Raw genomic sequence first — 19,273 nt, 5'->3', positions numbered from 1 at the left:
CCAAGTCGGGTTGACACTACTTCTGGTACCTCAAATATTTCCAATGTGGCTCCTTCTCTCCACTGACATGATCACCACTCTCACTCAGTCCCTCATAACATCTTGCCTGGACTACTGGAAAAGCTTTCTGCTTGTTTTTTCTGCTTCTAGTCAATTCTGCGCCAAACATTTCTCTATACATTCTCAAAATAATCTTGCAAAGGCATAGGCCCCCTCCCTGCTCTAAGCTCTCCACTCATTGTTGCTTCTAAATAAAACACAAAGTTCTCACCTTGGCATGTAAGTCTCTCCACAATCTGATTCCAACTTACCTTTCCAGACTTGCTTCACTTATTTGCAGTCCTTCTCCATTCCAACCACTGGACTGCTGGCCATCCTCCATACCTGACATGTACTCACACAAACATTCCCCCTGCCTGTAATGTCCTCACTCCCCATCTAGTCTTCTCAGAATCCTTATTGTCCTTCAAGGCTCATCCCAGGCCACTTCTCCCACAAAATCCTCCCTGATGCCTTCTATACTTACTATGATGTCACTCATTGGTGCATATGCTGTATTCTGACAGAAGGAAAGAACTTTTTTACCAATCACCCCAAATCCTACTTTTTCTGTTCTCCTACAGATTTTGGGATAAAGTTGGTTAAATCCATTCATTTGTTCTGCAGTTAATAGTGAGAAGGGTGGGATAGGAATCACCAACCCTAAGTGGGTCAAGCCAAGGCTGTGTTTGTCCTTCGTTCTTAAAGAGAACCATGACATCAGGGATATGATGACATGACTTGCAGCTGACCTTGATCTGAGTGAGGCAGGGCTGTACAAGGTCACCAGCCTCACTTTCTCCTTCCAGGTCAAGCCACGAGGCCTTGAGTGTAAGGAGAAGACTCTAAGGAATAAGATCTTTACAGTGAATCCTCTACCTTAAGTGAACCAAAGGAAACATCAGTTCATGAGAAAAGTGTTCCTTTAAAAAGCACTCAGAAGGTATAAAAAGAACAGAGGGAGTAATTCGAGGAGCCCTAGGCCCAACCTAGCCCTCTGAAAGGAGGGAATAAGGGAACATCCACAGGAAGAGAAAAAAGGGTCCAAAGGGTGGTAGAGAAAGATGGAGATGAGACACTCAGATCTTTCCTTCTACAGAACCACGAGGCTGGGAGAGGATATTTACCAGGATTAGACAGTTATGACCTCACATGAGAGGATGTGTGTGAAGGGGCAGGAGAAGACATTTACCAGGATTAGCCAGTTATGCCATCACATGAGATGTGTAAAGGGGCAGAATCAGTCCCTAACTTCTCCACAAAGGGAAGGGGAAAACTGCCACCACAAGGCTGGACAGCTGAGCTCTGAGGGTAGCAATGTCAGCTGTGGGCAAAGGGCCTGAGCCTTACACTAGCCTCTTTTCCAAGTGAGGTTTCTTTCTAGATTATATATAAAAGTAAGAAGAAGTAGAACTTTGGGGCATGGGTGAAGGATTCTATTAGAACTTCAGAACTAATAAGGAGGGGAAGAAAGAATTCCCAGGACATCTTCATGGTAGAATAGAACAGCTCTGAGAGGCCAGTGGCTTTCCTCTTGTCGTGGGAATCCCTAAGGAAATAAGGTGTGTTGGGCTATGATTTCAAACAGGACACAAAAAGGCTTGGGTGGCATGATCCCACATGCCTGCAGTGGCATGAATATATGATGAAATAATTGACACAAAAAGACAAAGACATGGGGCTAGGTGAGTCGTATAGTCAAGCTACAGACTGATTTTAATGGAGTTACTGACAGTATTTTATACAGGTTAATTGCTGAGTTATCCTGACTTCAAAGAAGAGTACAATAAAGCATTGATTAAGTTTTTATCTCCTTGTTCCTGGGAGTGAGACACTATTTTTCCTCAAGGCTAACCAGACTGAAACATTTCTGTCATCTCCCATATAGATAATCAGCTACAAAGGCGGGTTTTCTTTGCCAAGTCTTCTTATCCTAAAACTGGCCTTGCCATGCATAGACCCATTCTCAATTGACCCTGCCTTGCAGAGGTCTAAGAGGCCTAAACAGGATATAGCTGGCTCCCCACAATTCCACATGTCCGACGATGAGTGACAGCCCCTCACTGACAATACCTTCTGAGCCCTTCCCCATTCTCTTGGGTGTACCTACTATGTCCACTGTTACAGGATCCATGAGATCATAGATGATGGATCCCTGACAACCACCATGGTACCATGAAGAACAAAGTAAGGGCATTTCAACGGTCCAGTACAGATCTGAACTCTGGTTGAGTTAGCAAGCTCTATGAACTTATGAGAGGACTGGGAGCATTTCTCAGCATCGCTAATGTATTCCTAACAGGAGAGGAAGTGAATGGAATATTAATTCAGGTCACTATGAAGAAAGCAACATATTGTCATGCTAATCAGAAGACCATAAAACTAAGTACGGTTATTCTTTTCGTATCATGGCTTTCCCCATTGCAGTTTTAATATATTGCAGATTAGCATAAGAAATTAAATGGGAATTTGGGGGGAGTTTAGCAGAAGCCACAGGCAACATGAAGGCCAGCAGACAACACAGAAAAAAGTTTAGAAACTCAGGAATGCATCAAATATATATAAAGTATTGTATAATATCAATATATTTGATCTTTGAATGCCATAATAATTCAGACTTCTCTGGTACGAAGGGAGGGCCAAAAAATTTCACATGGATTTTCCAGATTTTGGAGTGAAGTGAGGGTAGCGGCTCTATCTTGTGCCACATAGAAAGGATAACTACATAATATTGTGAGCCTAACCTACTTGTTATCCCAGGAATTTGAGTCAGAAATACCAAGAGGGTTGCATTTTAACATACACCAGGGTATGGTACGGTTTGAGCACGTGATAACAGCAACGACAAAAGCTGACGTTTACATAGCATTTTTAAGGTTTGCAAAGCACTGTGCCTGTATTCATTCATTTGATCCTCAAAACCACACTGCGAAGTAGATGTTCTTATCAATCCCATTTTACAGATGTCATGGCCGACAGCAGAGACCCCAGAATGCTACGTGCATCGTCCTGCTAGGTTTTCACACGCTCTTTTGAGTTTTCCTTTCCTAGACAGGCAATTCCTGAGCACTTACAGACTTATTCCGCCAGTGCATAGAACATTCATCCACACTCATCCAGCACATACTTATTCAGCATTTATGGCACTAGGCACTGTGTTTAGGGGAAATAGAGACAGACTGGACCTGTGATTTAATAGGTATGGGGAACTCCCAGATGAAAAATGCCCTCTACCAATTCACACTGGCACCTTCTCTGCAATTTATAGTCTTACAAAGTTGCCTGGAGTAGTGAGATGTTAAGTGACTTGTCCAGGGTCACACAGAGGCAAAACTTGAACTCATAACTTTCTCTCTACTCCACCATGCTGCCTCTGAATCCTGGGGGAATCCCAGCTGCTAAGGAGTTGAGGAGGTATGACATGAACAGACATGGCTGTGGTATAAAACAAAATGGATGATTATTTTTTCCTGTGCCTCAACATGTAAATATGTCGCTTCTTTTTATCATCTCTATGGATGCAAGAGAATTTAAAAGACTTTGAGGCCCTTCCTTTCCTTGTTATTAAATCCAGTAAAAAGCTAGAAGTTGAGACTCATAACAAACAAGGGTTGTGAGGTCGTCTGCTGATTCTGTGACCCCTTCCCTCCTTATTTCCTATCACACCTGAAGTGGGCAGTGGAGCCTAGAGAAAATCATCCTGGATCTGAGTTCCAGTGCAGTGCCTGTCACTACTTGTGAGATCATAAACAAGCCACTGCATTTCTCTAGCCCTCAGTGTTCACCTGTAAAATAAAGGTTTAAATGAGATGGCCTTGAAGGCCCCCTCCACCCTTCAGTCTGTGCTCCCATACTATTAGAACCATTTGATGTCATGCCATCGCTTCTCCCAGACAGGTAATGTAGATTCCTGTATTTCTTCATCAGAAAGCAAATTAAAGCAATCGGTTTTTTTTTAATCTTCATTTCAGTGACAAAATGTTTCCAGCTTTTGGTTTTGGAGCCAGGATACCTCCAGAGTACACGGTGAGTGGGTGGGGATTGGGGGAAGAGGAGATCATTTTTGGTAGTGGTTGAGATCCTCTCGAGCATTATTGGCCTCTGTTTGTTAAGGTTTAGTTTACACTAGACCTGCATAGCATTTAGCACAGTTCCTGACACATAGCAGGTCACATATATTATTCCCTTATTCCCTTTCCCTATGTGGATAAAAGAACTGAGCCAAGTAAAAACATTGAGGTTAGGTCATCACAGACTGAAACACTTGGTTTATGATCTACCATAAGAGAATCAGTCAACTGTAATGCTGTAACAGACCAGAGGAATTGTCCTGCTGTCCAGCCTCTTGAGGACATGACCCTAGCATTGCAGAAATATTCAGTAAGTCTATGTCTTGCAACTCAGAGTACCTTAGCATTGGCAAAATACTTATTAATGTGCTTCTAGCAGAGCTACTCATCTGGGTTTAAAATCTGGTTTGTGAAGGAACCAGTACAATGATTTCTGCCATTTTTGTGACATGAAACCCTTTGGTAGGCTAGTGAAACCAACAAACTCCTCGGAAATGTGTATACACACACACACACACACACACACACACATATATATATATAAATACATACACACACACACATATATATATAAATACATACACACACACACACATATATATATATACATATATATATATATATAAATACACACACACACACTTCAGTAGAGGGTAGCTAGGTGACACCATAGTGCACAGAGTACCAAACTCATCTTCCTGAGTTCAAATCTGACCTCAAACACTTCCTAGCTGTGTGACCCTGGGCAAGTCACTTCCCTCTGTTTGCTTCAGTTTCCTCATTTGTAAAATAAGCTGGAGAAGGAAATGGCAAACCACTCCAGTGTCTATGGCAAGAAAACCCCAAATGGGGTCATGACTGAAAATGACTGAACAACCACCAGATATCGTAAGAGATGGCACGAAATATTCAGATGCTATGACATGGAAGGATCCGTGCAGAGGTATGAGAACAGGCTTCCTGGTAGAGCCTGAGCCTGGGATATGCCTTAAGGGCAAGGTTAGGTAAAGGTAGTTTCCCCAAAGAGAATATTTCTTTTGGAGACCATGTAAAATAGAAGCCCAAGTCTCTCTTATGCCCACTTTCCATTGGTGATAGCAAAGGCTGCCCTGGCTAGGTGCTTTTACTTCTGGCTCCTTTCTGCCTCACATCCCGAACTTGAAAAGCCATGTCAGACTACCCCCCACCAGGGCCGAGATCTCAAAACCAACACAAGCCATTTTGGTACTTTGAGTAAACAGCACAAAAGGTATCCTCCCATGAACGTTATTTGTGATATGAAAATAACACCAGAAATAATTCAGACAAATTTGAGAGCAGGAGGGAAATTAGTTGTCATAAGCTCAGAGTTGAGCATTATTAATGATGTCCATCTGGCATCTTCCTATTTTCACTAATTATTCTTGCTAAGTAGGTGCTAACTATGGTTGTTTCTATTAGTGCTGCAGGAGTGGCCAGGTTAAATTTCAGCACCGTCTCAAATGGAGGACCCTTGGACAAACCCCATACTGCTCTGTCCTCATTACTGCTCTGGTCCTTAGTCGGCAGACTTGTCTCCTCTTCTTGACTTGGGTCCCAAGGTGCTTTAAACCCTCTTTTCTGCCCCTTCTCCAACTCCACTCACAAAGGAGCAGCCAGGGAAGAGGGCATCAGTTGTGGTGATGGGGTTTTTACCCCAGTGACCTATTTACCAGCTTGTGGGCTCCCTCCCAAATGGGGCAGATGCTGCAATGATCAGTTCCTCAAATTTGTGAAAATTATTTTCACGAGTCACAATTTTGGACCCATTTGAATTTTAAATATACCACCTAGTACCTGAGGTTCCTGTTCTCCCATCCTCAGTCCAGGCTGTTTCACGGCCTTTGAACTCTATGCATAAGGGAAGTTTCTCTCCTAATCCAATTAGCTACTAGCTCTCAGAGACCATAAATTCAGAACTGGAGAGACCTTAGAGGTCATCACATCCAACCCCTCATTATACAGGTGAGGAAACTGAGGCCCAGAGAGATTAAGGGACATGCCAGTCACATGACGAGAATGTATCTGAGGTATAACTCAAACCCAGATGCTGCTGATTCCCAAGTCAGTGTTCTGTCCACTGCACAATGCTTTCTCTATTGAGGGGGAATTGCAAAGATGTCCGGGTGTGAGCTTTCCCTGGCTTTAATTAGTGATCCCCTCTTACTGTGGGGGTCTGTCTATCCCAAGATTCTCAAGATTGGGAAGACCATTTTCTCTTCTCTTGGATGTCCAGCTATAGTAAGTTCCAGACACTTGAGCTTCTGTCACCCCTTGTGTCTTGGGGGTTTTCAGAAAGAAAAGAGTAAATACCATTCTGTTGGCTGTCCTTGTACATATCAACAATGAACAGTTAAAAAAAATCCATATGGGAAGATAGGCTAAAGATAAGTCTGCTGCATTGTTGCTTTTCAAAAGTTCAATCATGGTCAAGTTCACCTCTATTTTACTGGGCATTTTCTACTTTTTATCATTCTTCCTGTTTTCCTTTGCTTTGAATTTATGCTGAAATACCAACACCTCAAACCGGAGCTCCTCTGTTCATTATCATGAGCAGAAGGCTCGATTAGGCTATAAAACTTATTTTTTTAAAAAAAATATTCATCACCCAGGTCATAGACCCCTCCAGAGTCCAAGCCACCAATCTGTGTCTAGCATTCCCAGGCTATTTAGACTTGTGGTTCTCTGACCCATTTGTTTCTATTTTCCTTCAGCATCTTTCCTCTCCCTTACCCCACTCCTTGCCAAACATTATTCAACAAATTTCCCTGTCACTTCTACTCCCCAGGGAGCTGAGAATTTATCTTCCTTCTTGGATTGATTGGAGAAAGGCTTAACATGATTCCTGCTGTTAAACCCATAATGAATGTAATGGACATTTGTTTGCAAACTTTAAACCCCAGGGCCTCCTTACTGGATTAAAATTGTAATTCTTTTCTCTTCCTTTTTTTATTTCATTTTTTTTAATTGGTGTCTAGGTCTCTCATGACTTTGCAATCAATTTTAATGAAGACAATCCAGAATGTGCAGGTAAAATCACAGTTTAATGTAAACCGATCTTACAGCCTGTGTGCAACATAATACAATGGAAAGAACTTAGGATTTGGAGTCTGAGCACCTGGGTTTGAATCCCTGCTGTTACTTGTACATAGGACTTTGGGCAAGGTGCTTCATGTTCTTGGACCTTAGTTTCCTCATTTGTAAAATGGAGGGTTGAGGAGAAGGGAGGTGGGTCTGATTGCCCATAAGGTCCTTTTCAGCTCCAATTCTCTGAGCCACTCTTCTTCTCACATACAAAACCATAGTGTGATAATCATTCCTGGATCAAGATTGGCCTTCTGTACCATGATCAGCCTTGGGATTCCCAAGATGGTACCTTCTCTGATGACAAGAGTTATTTGTCTATTACCAGCCCATTGCAGTCCATAGGAGTGTGAGAATGCAGGAAGAGGGAGGGAAAGGAACTTGAAAAAAATGGCTTAAGACAATCAGATTGAAAATTAGGAAGGACCTTAGAGAAGATAAAGACGACCCTCTCATTTCTGCACATGAAGGGAACTGAGACCCAGAGAATGAAGCAATTGGTCCTTGAAGGCAGGAACTATTTTTTAAATTTTGTTTATAGAAGGCATTGCGCCTTCTATATTGTTGTTGTCTGATCACAATCCCGTGGACCATACCATCTATGGGATTTTCTTGGCAAAGATACCAGAGTGGTTTGCCATTTCCTTCTCCAGTGTAATGATTAAGACAAGGAGACTTGCCCAGGGTCACACAGTTAGTGTCTGAGGCCAAATTTGAACTCAGGGCTTCTTGCCTCCAGGCCCAGTGCTCTATCCACCTCACCGCTTCCTGCCTTGTATGTAATAGGTGTTTATTAAATTCTTGTTCACTTGTATCGGATTTGCCAAAGTTACAGAGACAATAAATAACAGAGCCAGCCCCATTGCTTTTGGATCCAGTAATATTCACCCTGGTGCTCCGTGGTCCAACAAAGAGAATACTAGAATTGCAGTCCAGGGACCTGGGTGGCTCTAATTAAGTTACTTACTGTCACTGGGACTCTGTCCTCATCTATAAGGGAGGGGGTTGAACTAGACGTCCTCTAATGTGATTTTCAGTTCCCAATCTATGATTTCCTTGTGCTTCAAGAATTTAGCCAAAATGTGCACGTTCAGGGCACTCTAGGCCACTCTAAAGCCTGTACTAGAGGAATACAGTGCTTACTCAGAAGGCAAGGCTCTTTGTCAGTCCTTTGGGTCCCTTTACAACACAAGACTCAGTCACACACATGGATTATATGTTAAGTCTATGTGTGTCCTGTGTGCAGATATGATGAGAGATGAAGAACAGAAGTAGTGAGCCCTGCACCCTTTCAAGAACTATTTCCTAGACCCTCCAAAAGGGCATCTCGAAGGTTCCCCATTCTGTCAGCTTCATCCAAAGGTTTCCTCATTCGATTCTACTAAATAAACCAAAAAACAAATAAATGATATTTTTTTAAAAAAAGAATTATCCCAGAACAACTCTTGCTTCCACTCCAATATGTTCACATGCCACTGTCAAGACAAGCATGCCCAAAATGTTTCTATATGCCATCAGGCTAGGCAGCAATCCCAACTCATATTCTAGCACTTTATAGCAGCCCTATGGGCAGTGAAAGCCCAATTATCTTCATTTTACAGATGAAGAAATTAAGGTTCAAAGAGCTATGATGACTTGGCCCTAGTCATTGCCCCCAAGGTTCTCCAAGACTCACCATCTGCCCGGCCTCCATGCCTCTCAGACTCTGACACTCTTGTCCAACATGCTGACTTTACCTAAGGTCCCTTTCATCCTCCCTGCAACCAAGATTTTTATATGTTCTATCTCCTAATTAAAGTGTGAGCTCTTGGATCTCATTTTTTCTATTTGTATCCTTAGTATCTGGCACATAGTAAGTGCTTAATGAATGTTTTTCTCATTCTTTCACTCACACAGCTAGCAAATCTTGGGAGAAGCCTGGTCTGCTTGAACCCAGGTCTCCTGTCTCTAGATCCCAAGTGAGTTCTTTCCATTATGCCTTGCTTCCAGCCTCTAATTTCCTCCCCAACAGGCTTAAAAGGGAAGGAACATGTGCCAGGATAACTTACTTTCCACCTGCCTTGGGCTGGGGAAACCCTGAATCCTAAGGTCGACTTTCACACAGTCACCAACAGTTAACTTGGCACCAGCATGGACAATCATCATGTGTTTGGTAACATTACAGCAAGCCCCTGTTTCTGGATTATTCCACTCTCCAAAGGCCCTGCTTCCACTCCTTCCTCTCCCTCACCTTCTGTGTACATGCACGCTCTGGCTTCATCCCCTTTCCTCCCCACACCCAGCAGCTTAAACTCCAAGAACTATTTGATTCCAACCAAGTCAGTCTTAGAAACAAGCTGTCCCCATCTGCTTCATGCTCTTCTAACCCATCTGCCCCATGCTGGGGAAGGAAAATCAAGCCTGTTTATCTTAGGCATGATACTGAAGACCTCAACCAATAAGAAGCATCACTGAACTTAGCTCATCTGCAGAACAAGGATGAATCACAATTTGGGAGCTCTTGTTCCAACTAGAGCTTTAGGGAGGGGTGAGATGTCTTCAGAGTCTCAGAACAGCCTCTCTGTGAGAACACAAGAGAAGTCCCTCATCCAAATTCCAAGGTCCAATTTACGTTTGACATGAAATAGAAGATTAAAAGAAAAAAAGATGAGACTTCAAGAAAGTCCCCAAACCTTACTCAGAAACACAATTTCATCTCCGGATCCCTTCCATTAAGGTTGTTAATCATATTGGACACTTTGTGACCCCATGTGGGGTTTTCTTGGCAGAGATACTGGATTGGTTTGCCACTTCCTTCTCCGGCTCATTTCTCAGATGAGGAAACTGAGGCAGACAGGGATAAGTGACTTGCCCAGGGTCATCCAGCTATCTGTATCTACCTAGCTGCCCAGCCTAAGGAAGGGAGCTTGAGCAAGGAAAGAAAAAAGGCAAGAGAGAAGTGGATACCTAGAACAGTAAGTAAACCAGCATTTATTAAGCACCTACTGAGTGCCAAGCACTCTGCAAGGACTATTGAAAGAATCAGATTGATTCTGCATCACCTTTTAATTGATCCTGTTTCCATTTAATTGATTTTGTCTTGTAACTGCCTAAGTCACGGTCCTTTGTCTCTGAATTTAGTTCCCAATTCAGGTGACCTGTAACAAGTTAAGTTTATCAATTTTATTAATCGCTGTTCTGTTCCTGTGTCAAGGATGTCTGGTCTGTTATCCAAAGAAATCTGGTCAACTGTCTCTAACCTTGCAGGTGGACTCTGACGATGAACACTGGTTAGTCACAGGAGGGAAGGGGGGCGTTGTTACTGGCCCCTCATTCCTAATTTTCAACCAATCGTATTGTCCCCCACGCCTTGGCTCTCTAACCGATCATACTGGTTTTACCATTGAAGATGTCAAATTCTTTTAATCAATCATAATTTATTCCCCACCTACAAAGTTCTGGTTTTTGTTTTGTTCTCACCAAAACTATAAAAAAGAGTCATCTCTCTCATTTGAGATCTTATTTATTGGTAAATTCACGCTTTACTAATAAATTGATTATGCTCAGAACTTTGTGCCTCAGTTTATCTTAATTTTAACCATTACGCTATCCAGTAGTGGGCCAGCTAGGTGACACAGTGGATAGGGCACTGGGCCTAGAGTCAGGAAGATCTGAGTTCAAATCCAGCCTCAGATACTTGCTAGCTGTGTGACCCTGGGCAAGCCACTTAATCCTGATTGCCTCAGCTCCCTCATCTGTAAAATAAGCTGGAGAAATGGCAAAGCACTCCAGCATCTCTGCTAAGAAAACCCCACAGGGGATCACAAAGGGTCAGGCATGACTAAAATGAATGAACAACAAAAATACAGCGATCGGGAATGGATGATGGAAACCCTGACTTTAGTACTTGCTTCCATTTCCCTCATCCCCTCTCCCAGTAAAATACAATCTCATTGAGGGCAGGGACTTTTTTTTTCATTTTCTCTTTGTATCCCTAGTACTTAACCTAGTGTCTTGTATGTTATAGGAACTCAATTGTGGAATTAAATCAAATTTGGAATAATTTCCCAACTATTAACAAGTAAATGTCAGCTCCTCCTGGTCTGGTGCCTCACTATGGAGATGACCTTGGGTTTTCAAAGGCCATGTCAGTGGAATTAAGCTAAGGTGTTTGTTGTGTATGGGTCTGGTGATGGACCATCTATCACCCCTCAGAGGACAAGCTTAGCTAAAGCCAGACAGGTTCATCACCAGGTTGGCTACAGGCTGATGAGTTTTCCAGCTACAGCAGCTCACAAAAAGTGTCTAAGATGGAAAGGGGCCACATCTTTGTCAGAGGAGGGAGCGCCCACCCTGATGAAATCACACACGCATGTCAATAAATAATCCACATACAATCACGTTGGAAGGCCCCACTTCCTGTGAAGTGCTGGAACAAGCTATATGAACATGAAATGCTACCTTCCCTCCCACTCTTCCACCTTCCCACTGTTGCTCACCCAGCTTCAATGGCCCCACAATGCCTCCCTTGTAAATGAATGCCTGACCCTAGCAATACCTTTTAACTGTTAACACACTAACTCCTGGATGGGGGCTCTGTCTCCATCCGTGGACCTGACCCCACAAGGTCTCTCTGCCCATGTCTTATACCCTTTCTCCCATCATTCCTACCTTTGATGAGGTGTTTTCACTCTTACCTATTAACTGTATCGTTTTGCCTTTCTTGTTGTTTTTTCTTAAGGAATCCAAGGAGTTGTTGAAGCTTACCAGAGCTGCCTCCCTAAGCTACAACTCTATGGGCCTACCAACATTGCCCCTATTATCCAAAAGGTGGCCAAGTCTGCATCCGAGGAGACCAACACCAAGGAGGCATCGGTAAGGGGAGAGGCAAGGTACCTGGCATTCCTCAACTCATCTTTTCTCTGCTGGCATCTGACCATACCTTTCCTATACTGAGAATTAGCTCTCTGAGGAGGGCCTTTCTTTAAAATGAACTGGGCTGCTGAGGCCCTTGGATACTAAAACAGGCATCGGTCCCTTTGACCCACCTCCTGGTTCTTCCCTTCATTCCTAGCAACCTGCTTCAATTTCTTGATCTTCTCTCAGTTGAAAAAATAATAATAAATTGAGATAACATGAAAAAGGGGTAAAGGGAAAATAGCTCAAATGGAATGATTGTAATAGGTTAGAGTTAATAACCTAGAAGGTATGATCCTATAAAAGTACAAAGGAATCCTTAACAGCATTTTTGAATGTAGGAGAATGGCAGGTTCCCAGGTATTTTCCCATTAATCCTCTGTAAAGGATCTATCCAAAGAGCTATTTTTCTTTTTTACTTTATTATCTAGAATATAGGGATGCAGGACAGGTTATAGAGAGAAATAAATCCACAGATAGAAATGGGGCAGAAAGAAAAACTGAGATGAATCGATGTCATATTTCACAGATTACGTGAAAAATACCACTATAGGTGTGCCATCAGTATAAGTTGAGTTTTATGTTCTGGTTTTAGTTTTTCATAGTACAAGTAGGGAATTACACTGATCCATCTACACTTTCATACCCCATCCTTCTTCAGATCAATAGAACCAATGGTCCAATGTCTTGTCAACCAAGGCTATGGATATAGTTTGTAGGCAAGGAGCAGAGTTTTTCTTCCTGTAAAATGCTTTCAGATCATGAGACGAACAGGGTTTTAAAATTTTTATCTCCACACTTTCCTTTTATGACTAGTTTCAATTTATTACCCATTCCACAGTGTTCTTCAGTATGTCTTTGGCTAAGCTATAATTTTTAAATACACATTTTTAGGATTATGGGGAAAAGGGAGAAGTAAATAGCAAATTCACCTTTATGGCCTTTTAAGTGCATTTTTCCCCAAAGCTGGTCATTCTGAATTTTCAGATAATGATAGGCTTTTACTTACTCACTCTGCAGATTGGGCACCATAGGATTACTGTAAAAATTATATTGGAGTTTGTCAATTCCTGAGATATTTCTTCTGGCAAGCATTACTGTAAGCTCTTCAGGATGCCGCTTGGCATTGTGGGCTATTTTATTGCAAGTTCACCAGTATGAGTCAGGACACCTGGGCTCTAGTCCTACGTTTGCTGTGATGTTGGGAAAATAATTTACCCTCTCTGGGATCTCTCAAAACATCAAGTGGTTTTAATGAGGGCATTGTTACAAGTGTTGGACTTCACATTTCTCCCAATCAGAATTTCATATTTTTAGACTTGTCCCAATGCCCCAAAAAGTATAGGAAGGATCTGTGATTCTGGCAGTGGGAGGCAGTCCTTCTACCAGTATATATTGCCAACCATCTATGGCTTTGGGGATAAGATCGAGTGAGTGTGGACGCTAGTCGTTATGAGATCAGTTGCCTGATTGTTATTCTTGTCTCCCTCTCTCCTCTCCCCAACATCCTGCCCCAACCCCTTCCATTTCTAAATACAGCAATATTTCATCCTGCTGATCCTGACAGATGGCGTCATCACAGACATGGCTGACACCAGGGAGGCCATCGTCCACGCCTCCCACCTCCCCATGTCCGTCATCATAGTCGGTGTTGGCAATGCCGACTTCAGCGATATGCAGATGCTGGATGGGGATGACGGGATCCTGAGGTCCCCCAAAGGAGAGCCTGTCCTCCGAGATATCGTCCAGTTTGTGCCATTCCGGAACTTTAAACATGTAAGCAGGTTTTTCTTGGGAATCAGAGAGACAAGGAGGGAGGGGAAAGGATTAGGGAATACATTATTGATAAATGCATCCCAGACTGACCTTTACAGACTCTAGCATATGGATCTTAGTCAGTCGCTGAGCTGACTAGCTCAGCTGGGTCCCCATTAGTGTGAATATTGAACCTCTTGAAGTGGCCACACGATTCAAATTCATATCATATGTTTCTCTTGGTCTAGAATCAATTTTTACATATTTTACATAATTATAATTTCAAATACCTGTGACCATTTCAAGAAATTCCTTGTTCGCGCTACCTGGAACCTGGCTGTGTTACTGCTGGGCACGGGCCTGGCTTTAACACTGAGCCAATGTCAGCGTCTTCCTTGATCATACAGGCACAGGATGATAGCAGCCATTCTACCTGAACAGCGTTTTCCTTGAGCTCCTGGGACCCTGGCAGGAATCCCTGAAAACCCTAGGCTGGGTTGAATGCAAAGTTCTTATTCCTAATTACATTTCTGCTTTTCAAGTAGGCTGTATATAATATGACTCACTTTTTAAAAAGAGGATACAATTGAGCCCACTCCCAGAGTTGCATCTTTACTAGCTACGAAGTACATAAGGACACATCTAGATAAAATAAAAACCAAACCTACATAGGCAGTATAGAAGTTCAGTCCAGTTCATAGGATCCTAGCTCTAGAGTTGGGAAAGACCTCAGAGGCCACCGAGTCTGACTCTTTCATTTTACCAATGAGGAAACGGGCCCAGAGGTCACACAGATAGTATGCGCAGGATTCAAACCCAGTGCTCTTGCCACTGGTCTGTGCTGCCTCTCTAGATGTCAGGGCATGGTAGAACAGCAAGTTCACTGGTATGAGTCAGGACACCTGGGCTCTAGTCCCACATTTGCTGTGAGGTTGGGAAAATAATTTACCCTCTCTGGGATTTCTCATCTATCAAGCGGTTTTAATGAGGGCACTGTTACAAGTGCTGGACTTCACATTTCTCCCAATCAAAATTTCATATTTTTAGACTTGTCCCAATGTCCCAAAATCTTTTTGGACCCTAATAAGGTGTTTGGATCCTGATCTAGTGCACTAGTCATCCATCCAAGAATTTTTGTCATCTGAACATTTGATAATGATAGGATCTATGTCTTTATCGGGGTGGGGCAACTACAAGGCACAGTGGACAGAGAACTGGGCCTACGATCAGGAAGACTCATCTTTCTGAATTCACATCTGGCCTCAGACACTTCCTAGCTGTGTGACTCTGGGCAAGTCACTTAACCCTGTTTGCCTCAGTTTCCTCATCTGTCAAATGAGCTGGAGAAGGAAATGGCAAACCGCTGCAGCATCTTTGCCAAGAAAACCCCAAATGGGGTCACCGAGAGTCAGACAGGACTGAGAGACGACTGAACAACAACATGTCTTTATGCTGGTCATTGGCAAAATGTAAAATAGCACAGGGCCAAGAACAGACTCCTGGAACACTCCAGCAAGCCTACATCCGACCTGTGAGTCTCGCCATTCAATCACGTCTCAGTTCATTTCATTGTCCCATCATTGAGCCCACGTCTCTCCATCTTTCCTACAGCAATACCATGAGACAGGTACGCTAGCGACCTTCTACGGGGCCCATGCCGCACCAACCTGAGAAAAGAATTTGGCGCAATGGAAAGAGCCCTGGTTCTGGTGTCAGGAGTCTTAGATTCAAATGCTACCTGTGGTGCTTAGTGGCTATTTGACTGTGGGCAAGTCATGTCGCCTTCTTGGGACTCAGTTTCCTCATCTACAAAGTGAAGTTGGACCAGATGACCACTGAGGTCCCTTTTCCATGCAGGTGTCACAAGTAGAGTCAGGCACATGTGACACTAAGGGTCTAAATGGGCTAGCAGCTTTCTAGTCCAACATCCTTTCCCCTCTTCCCAGCTCTAAAATATAGCAGAGAGACTTGGGCAGTTCTAATACAACTCTTGCTTGGAGGTGCACAAGATAATACATTTACTTCTACAGGTCACTAGATCACTGAAATGGCCTAGCAGAGCAGTGGCACTCCAGTGACCATGCCTTATGCCTACCTCCTTACTCTGTATAAGTGATTACCTAGTGCCCCAGCAAGAAGAGGGTTCAAGAATGCAAGGATCAGAATTCATTCTTTAGGGACTGCATCTGGCCCCATTTAAATCGCACACCAACCTTTGCATTAAGGGGCCAATAATTTTCATAGTGAATATAATTATATTACATAGATTATAGAGGTGGAAAGACCATCTAGTCCATCCTCCTCCTTTTATGGGTAAGGAAACTGAGGCCTAAACATGAGCAGCAAATGTCAGAGCCACGATTTAAACTCAGATCTTCTGACTCTACGTGCAATACTCTTTATATTTTATATATATATATATATGTGTGTGTGCTCTAGAAATATGCATATATATATGTGTGTGTGTGTGTGTGTGTGTGTGTGTGTGTTAATAGGAGTATAACTTTAGAGCTGGAAGGGCCGTAAAAGTTCATCTATCTAAACCCCTTCATTTTACAAATAAGGAAACTGAAGTGAAGACCTTGTCCAAGGTTACACAGGAAGTAAGTGGCAGATCTAGGATTAAAATGGGGGCGGGGAAGAGAGAGATAGATGCACAGATGCACATACACACGTACACACACACACACACACACACACACACACATGCACGCACGCATGCACGCACACAGAGTATCTTTGCCAAGAAAACCCCAAGCAGTGTTATGAAGAGTTGGGCACAACTGAAATGAATGAACAAATATACACCATATATTTCCAGGATCATACACACATGCGTATCTTATCTAGACCTAAAAATGTCAAGAAATGTATAGCTAAAACAATGATGTTGAAGTAGAAATAGAGATAAAAACAAACAGATTTCAGCAAAACTGGATGACAAGCTGTTCCATGAACTCAGCATCTCACCCTCCACCTCCATGCATTTGCACAGTCTGTCCCCCATAAAACACATTCCCTCTTCACTTTTCCCTTTCTAACTGGTTATCATCTTTTAAGGCTCAGATCAGGTACCACCTCCTAGGGAAAAGGTTTTCCTGATTCTCTAATAGCCATTGAACTTTCTTTCCTCAAATTAGTATATATTATTTGAACAAACATTTCAACCCCACCTCCCAGTACAACGCAAGCTCCTTGAGGGACAAATACATTAGATCTTTGTGTGTCTTTCCCCAGTACAGCCTAGAACCAGTCTCTCTCCATAAGTGTTTTTAAAATGTCTGCTGAACATCGAATCAAATTGAACCAGACTGAAAAGAGGTGTGAAGCATACAGCCTACAACACTCCCAAGTAGATCCCAAACCAGAAAAATGTAATTGGGCAACATTTAACAAAATAAAAATACAACAGAACACAGGAAATGTTAATATGTGGTTTTCTAAGTCCATAGGGGGTGGCAGGGATCCTTAAGTACAGTATATCTGAGCCTGGCATCACTGCTGTAGAGGCTCAAGATAGCATCACTGAATGAATGAGAGACACCTACCTAGACTCCTTGATTCCAACTCCCAGCCTTTGGAAATATGTCAGCCTCTGTGCCTTCTCTCCTACAGGCATCTCCAGCGGCACTTGCAAAGAGTGTTTTGGCTGAAGTTCCAAATCAAGTCGTGGACTATTACAACGGCAAAGGAATCAAACCCAAATGTTCCTCAGATATGTATGAGTCTTCCAGGACACTAGCACCATGAACTTCTCCATACTTTTACAGAGTTCTCAAATATTATTCCTGCTAATACTTAATATTCCTACTACTCCAGTACTTAAAAAAAATTAAAATAGCACGTTTTGGTGATTTTTAACTGACATTTTTTTTCTGCATGTGTAGCCCCAAGGCTTGGATCTGTTAAGCAGTTGTATTGTTGAAGACTTTTTATGAAAAAAAAAAAGAATTTACTCTTTACATTACACAGCATGTCGCCTTGAAATAAAATGGTATCTGTATCTGTTTTTTATACAGGTTTGTTGAAATTTTGCTAAATTTCTTATTATCTTTACACTGTAAAGCATTTTGAAATATTTATTGAGCATCGATAGCCAAAAAAAGTATTTGGTTTCCTCTGCTAAAGGATGAAAGATTTTTTCAAAATGGCAGATGCATGGACTGTATTTTGCATGTTTCCAATAAAAATAATACCATTTTGCAGTTGTTGTCTATGATTCTTCCCTGCCAAGATTGGTTTGTTCTTGCCAGGCTCTGCTTAGGGAAGGGAGTGACACAGAGAGGCACAGATTTCAGGAAGTAGCCCTGGGTCTTCTAAAAGACTTTGGGGGCCGAATGGGAAGATCATCTCAGGCAGGACATTTCTATACTGCTTGAGAAGTACGCCGTCTCTCATCATCTCATAGCAGCAAAATGACCATAGCAAACTACAAAGATGTGAGAATGAAGGAAGGAGACTGAATCCACCAGGTCTACGCTACAATGTCTCATTGTTTCATCACTACATCTCCCACTAAAGAATAGAGAAGCTTGGCCCAGCCCTGTCCCTCGTGTTAACTGACCTGCAGGGATGGTTCCATCTTTATGTCAGCCCCCAGAAAACAAAGTTGTCTAGATCTCAATGGACCCTGCCGATTCAACTCTCAGATAATGAGGCTGTGTAATAGGACTCCAAGGCCTACGTAGACCTCACTTGCCCTAGCCTGGGTGTATTTGTGAGGTTGTTAGGTTGGTTTTGCCCCTTCACTCAGAGTGATAAATTCTGTTTGGAGAAATTACCCAAAAGCATCAAGATGCTGGGGGGAGGGGTAATGCTTCCTTGGTTTTTTATCTGGACTGTTTTTAGCCATAAATTTGAATGTTTTATTTCTATAAATCTCATGGAGTCACCACATCTGATTGAATCCCAGCTCTTCCATGAACTATCCGTGTAATTTGGGGCAAGTTAATTAGGCTCTCTGGCCTTTCCTCAACTATAAAGCAAGGCAATAGGACCTCATGCCTCTGAGATCTCTTCCTTCGATCTATTCCTCTCATGGAGAGGAGGGGCAGGTGCTTTATAAGCATGGACAGAAGAAGGTGCAAATGGTTTTCCTTTGGAAGGATGAGGAAATAAATTTCAAGTCCGTATTAAGCATTATTATTATTATCATTATTATTATTATTTTGTGTATGTTTTGGTTTGCTGTTACTTGTTTTTTTAAATGGGTAAATCAGAGAGCTGTGTGATCTACACTGTCTTCCCCGTAGCTCCAACTCTGCAAATACATGTCAGCCAAACGCACAACATTTTGGGAATGATGGTGAAATGTTTGACTGAAAAAAAGATCATAAATATTTAAACTGTATTGTTTTATGAATAAATTGGGTACTACAACATCTCTTTTTAAGAGTTGTGTTCTTGTTGCT

General features: G+C 42.4%; 1 protein-coding gene across 1 annotated transcript in view; it reads left to right on the top strand.

The window, feature by feature from the left end:
* CPNE4 (copine 4) overlaps positions 1-19,252 on the top strand; it is a 170,105-nt gene extending 150,853 nt beyond the window's left edge. The window contains exons 11-15 of the mRNA XM_036760492.1: positions 4,011-4,065; positions 7,106-7,157; positions 11,932-12,065; positions 13,647-13,883; positions 17,478-19,252. Coding sequence (XP_036616387.1) covers positions 4,011-4,065; positions 7,106-7,157; positions 11,932-12,065; positions 13,647-13,883; positions 17,478-17,612 — 613 coding nt within the window. The 3' untranslated portion in view covers positions 17,613-19,252. The remainder of the gene's footprint in view (positions 1-4,010; positions 4,066-7,105; positions 7,158-11,931; positions 12,066-13,646; positions 13,884-17,477) is intronic.
* Positions 19,253-19,273: the final 21 nt, after the last annotated feature.

The sequence above is a fragment of the Trichosurus vulpecula genome, chromosome 5 (genome assembly GCF_011100635.1).
Source record: "Trichosurus vulpecula isolate mTriVul1 chromosome 5, mTriVul1.pri, whole genome shotgun sequence".
Taxonomy (NCBI): Eukaryota; Metazoa; Chordata; class Mammalia; order Diprotodontia; family Phalangeridae; genus Trichosurus; species Trichosurus vulpecula.
The sequence above is the reverse complement of the archived record's forward strand: the minus strand, read 5'-3'. Positions and strand labels throughout refer to the sequence as shown.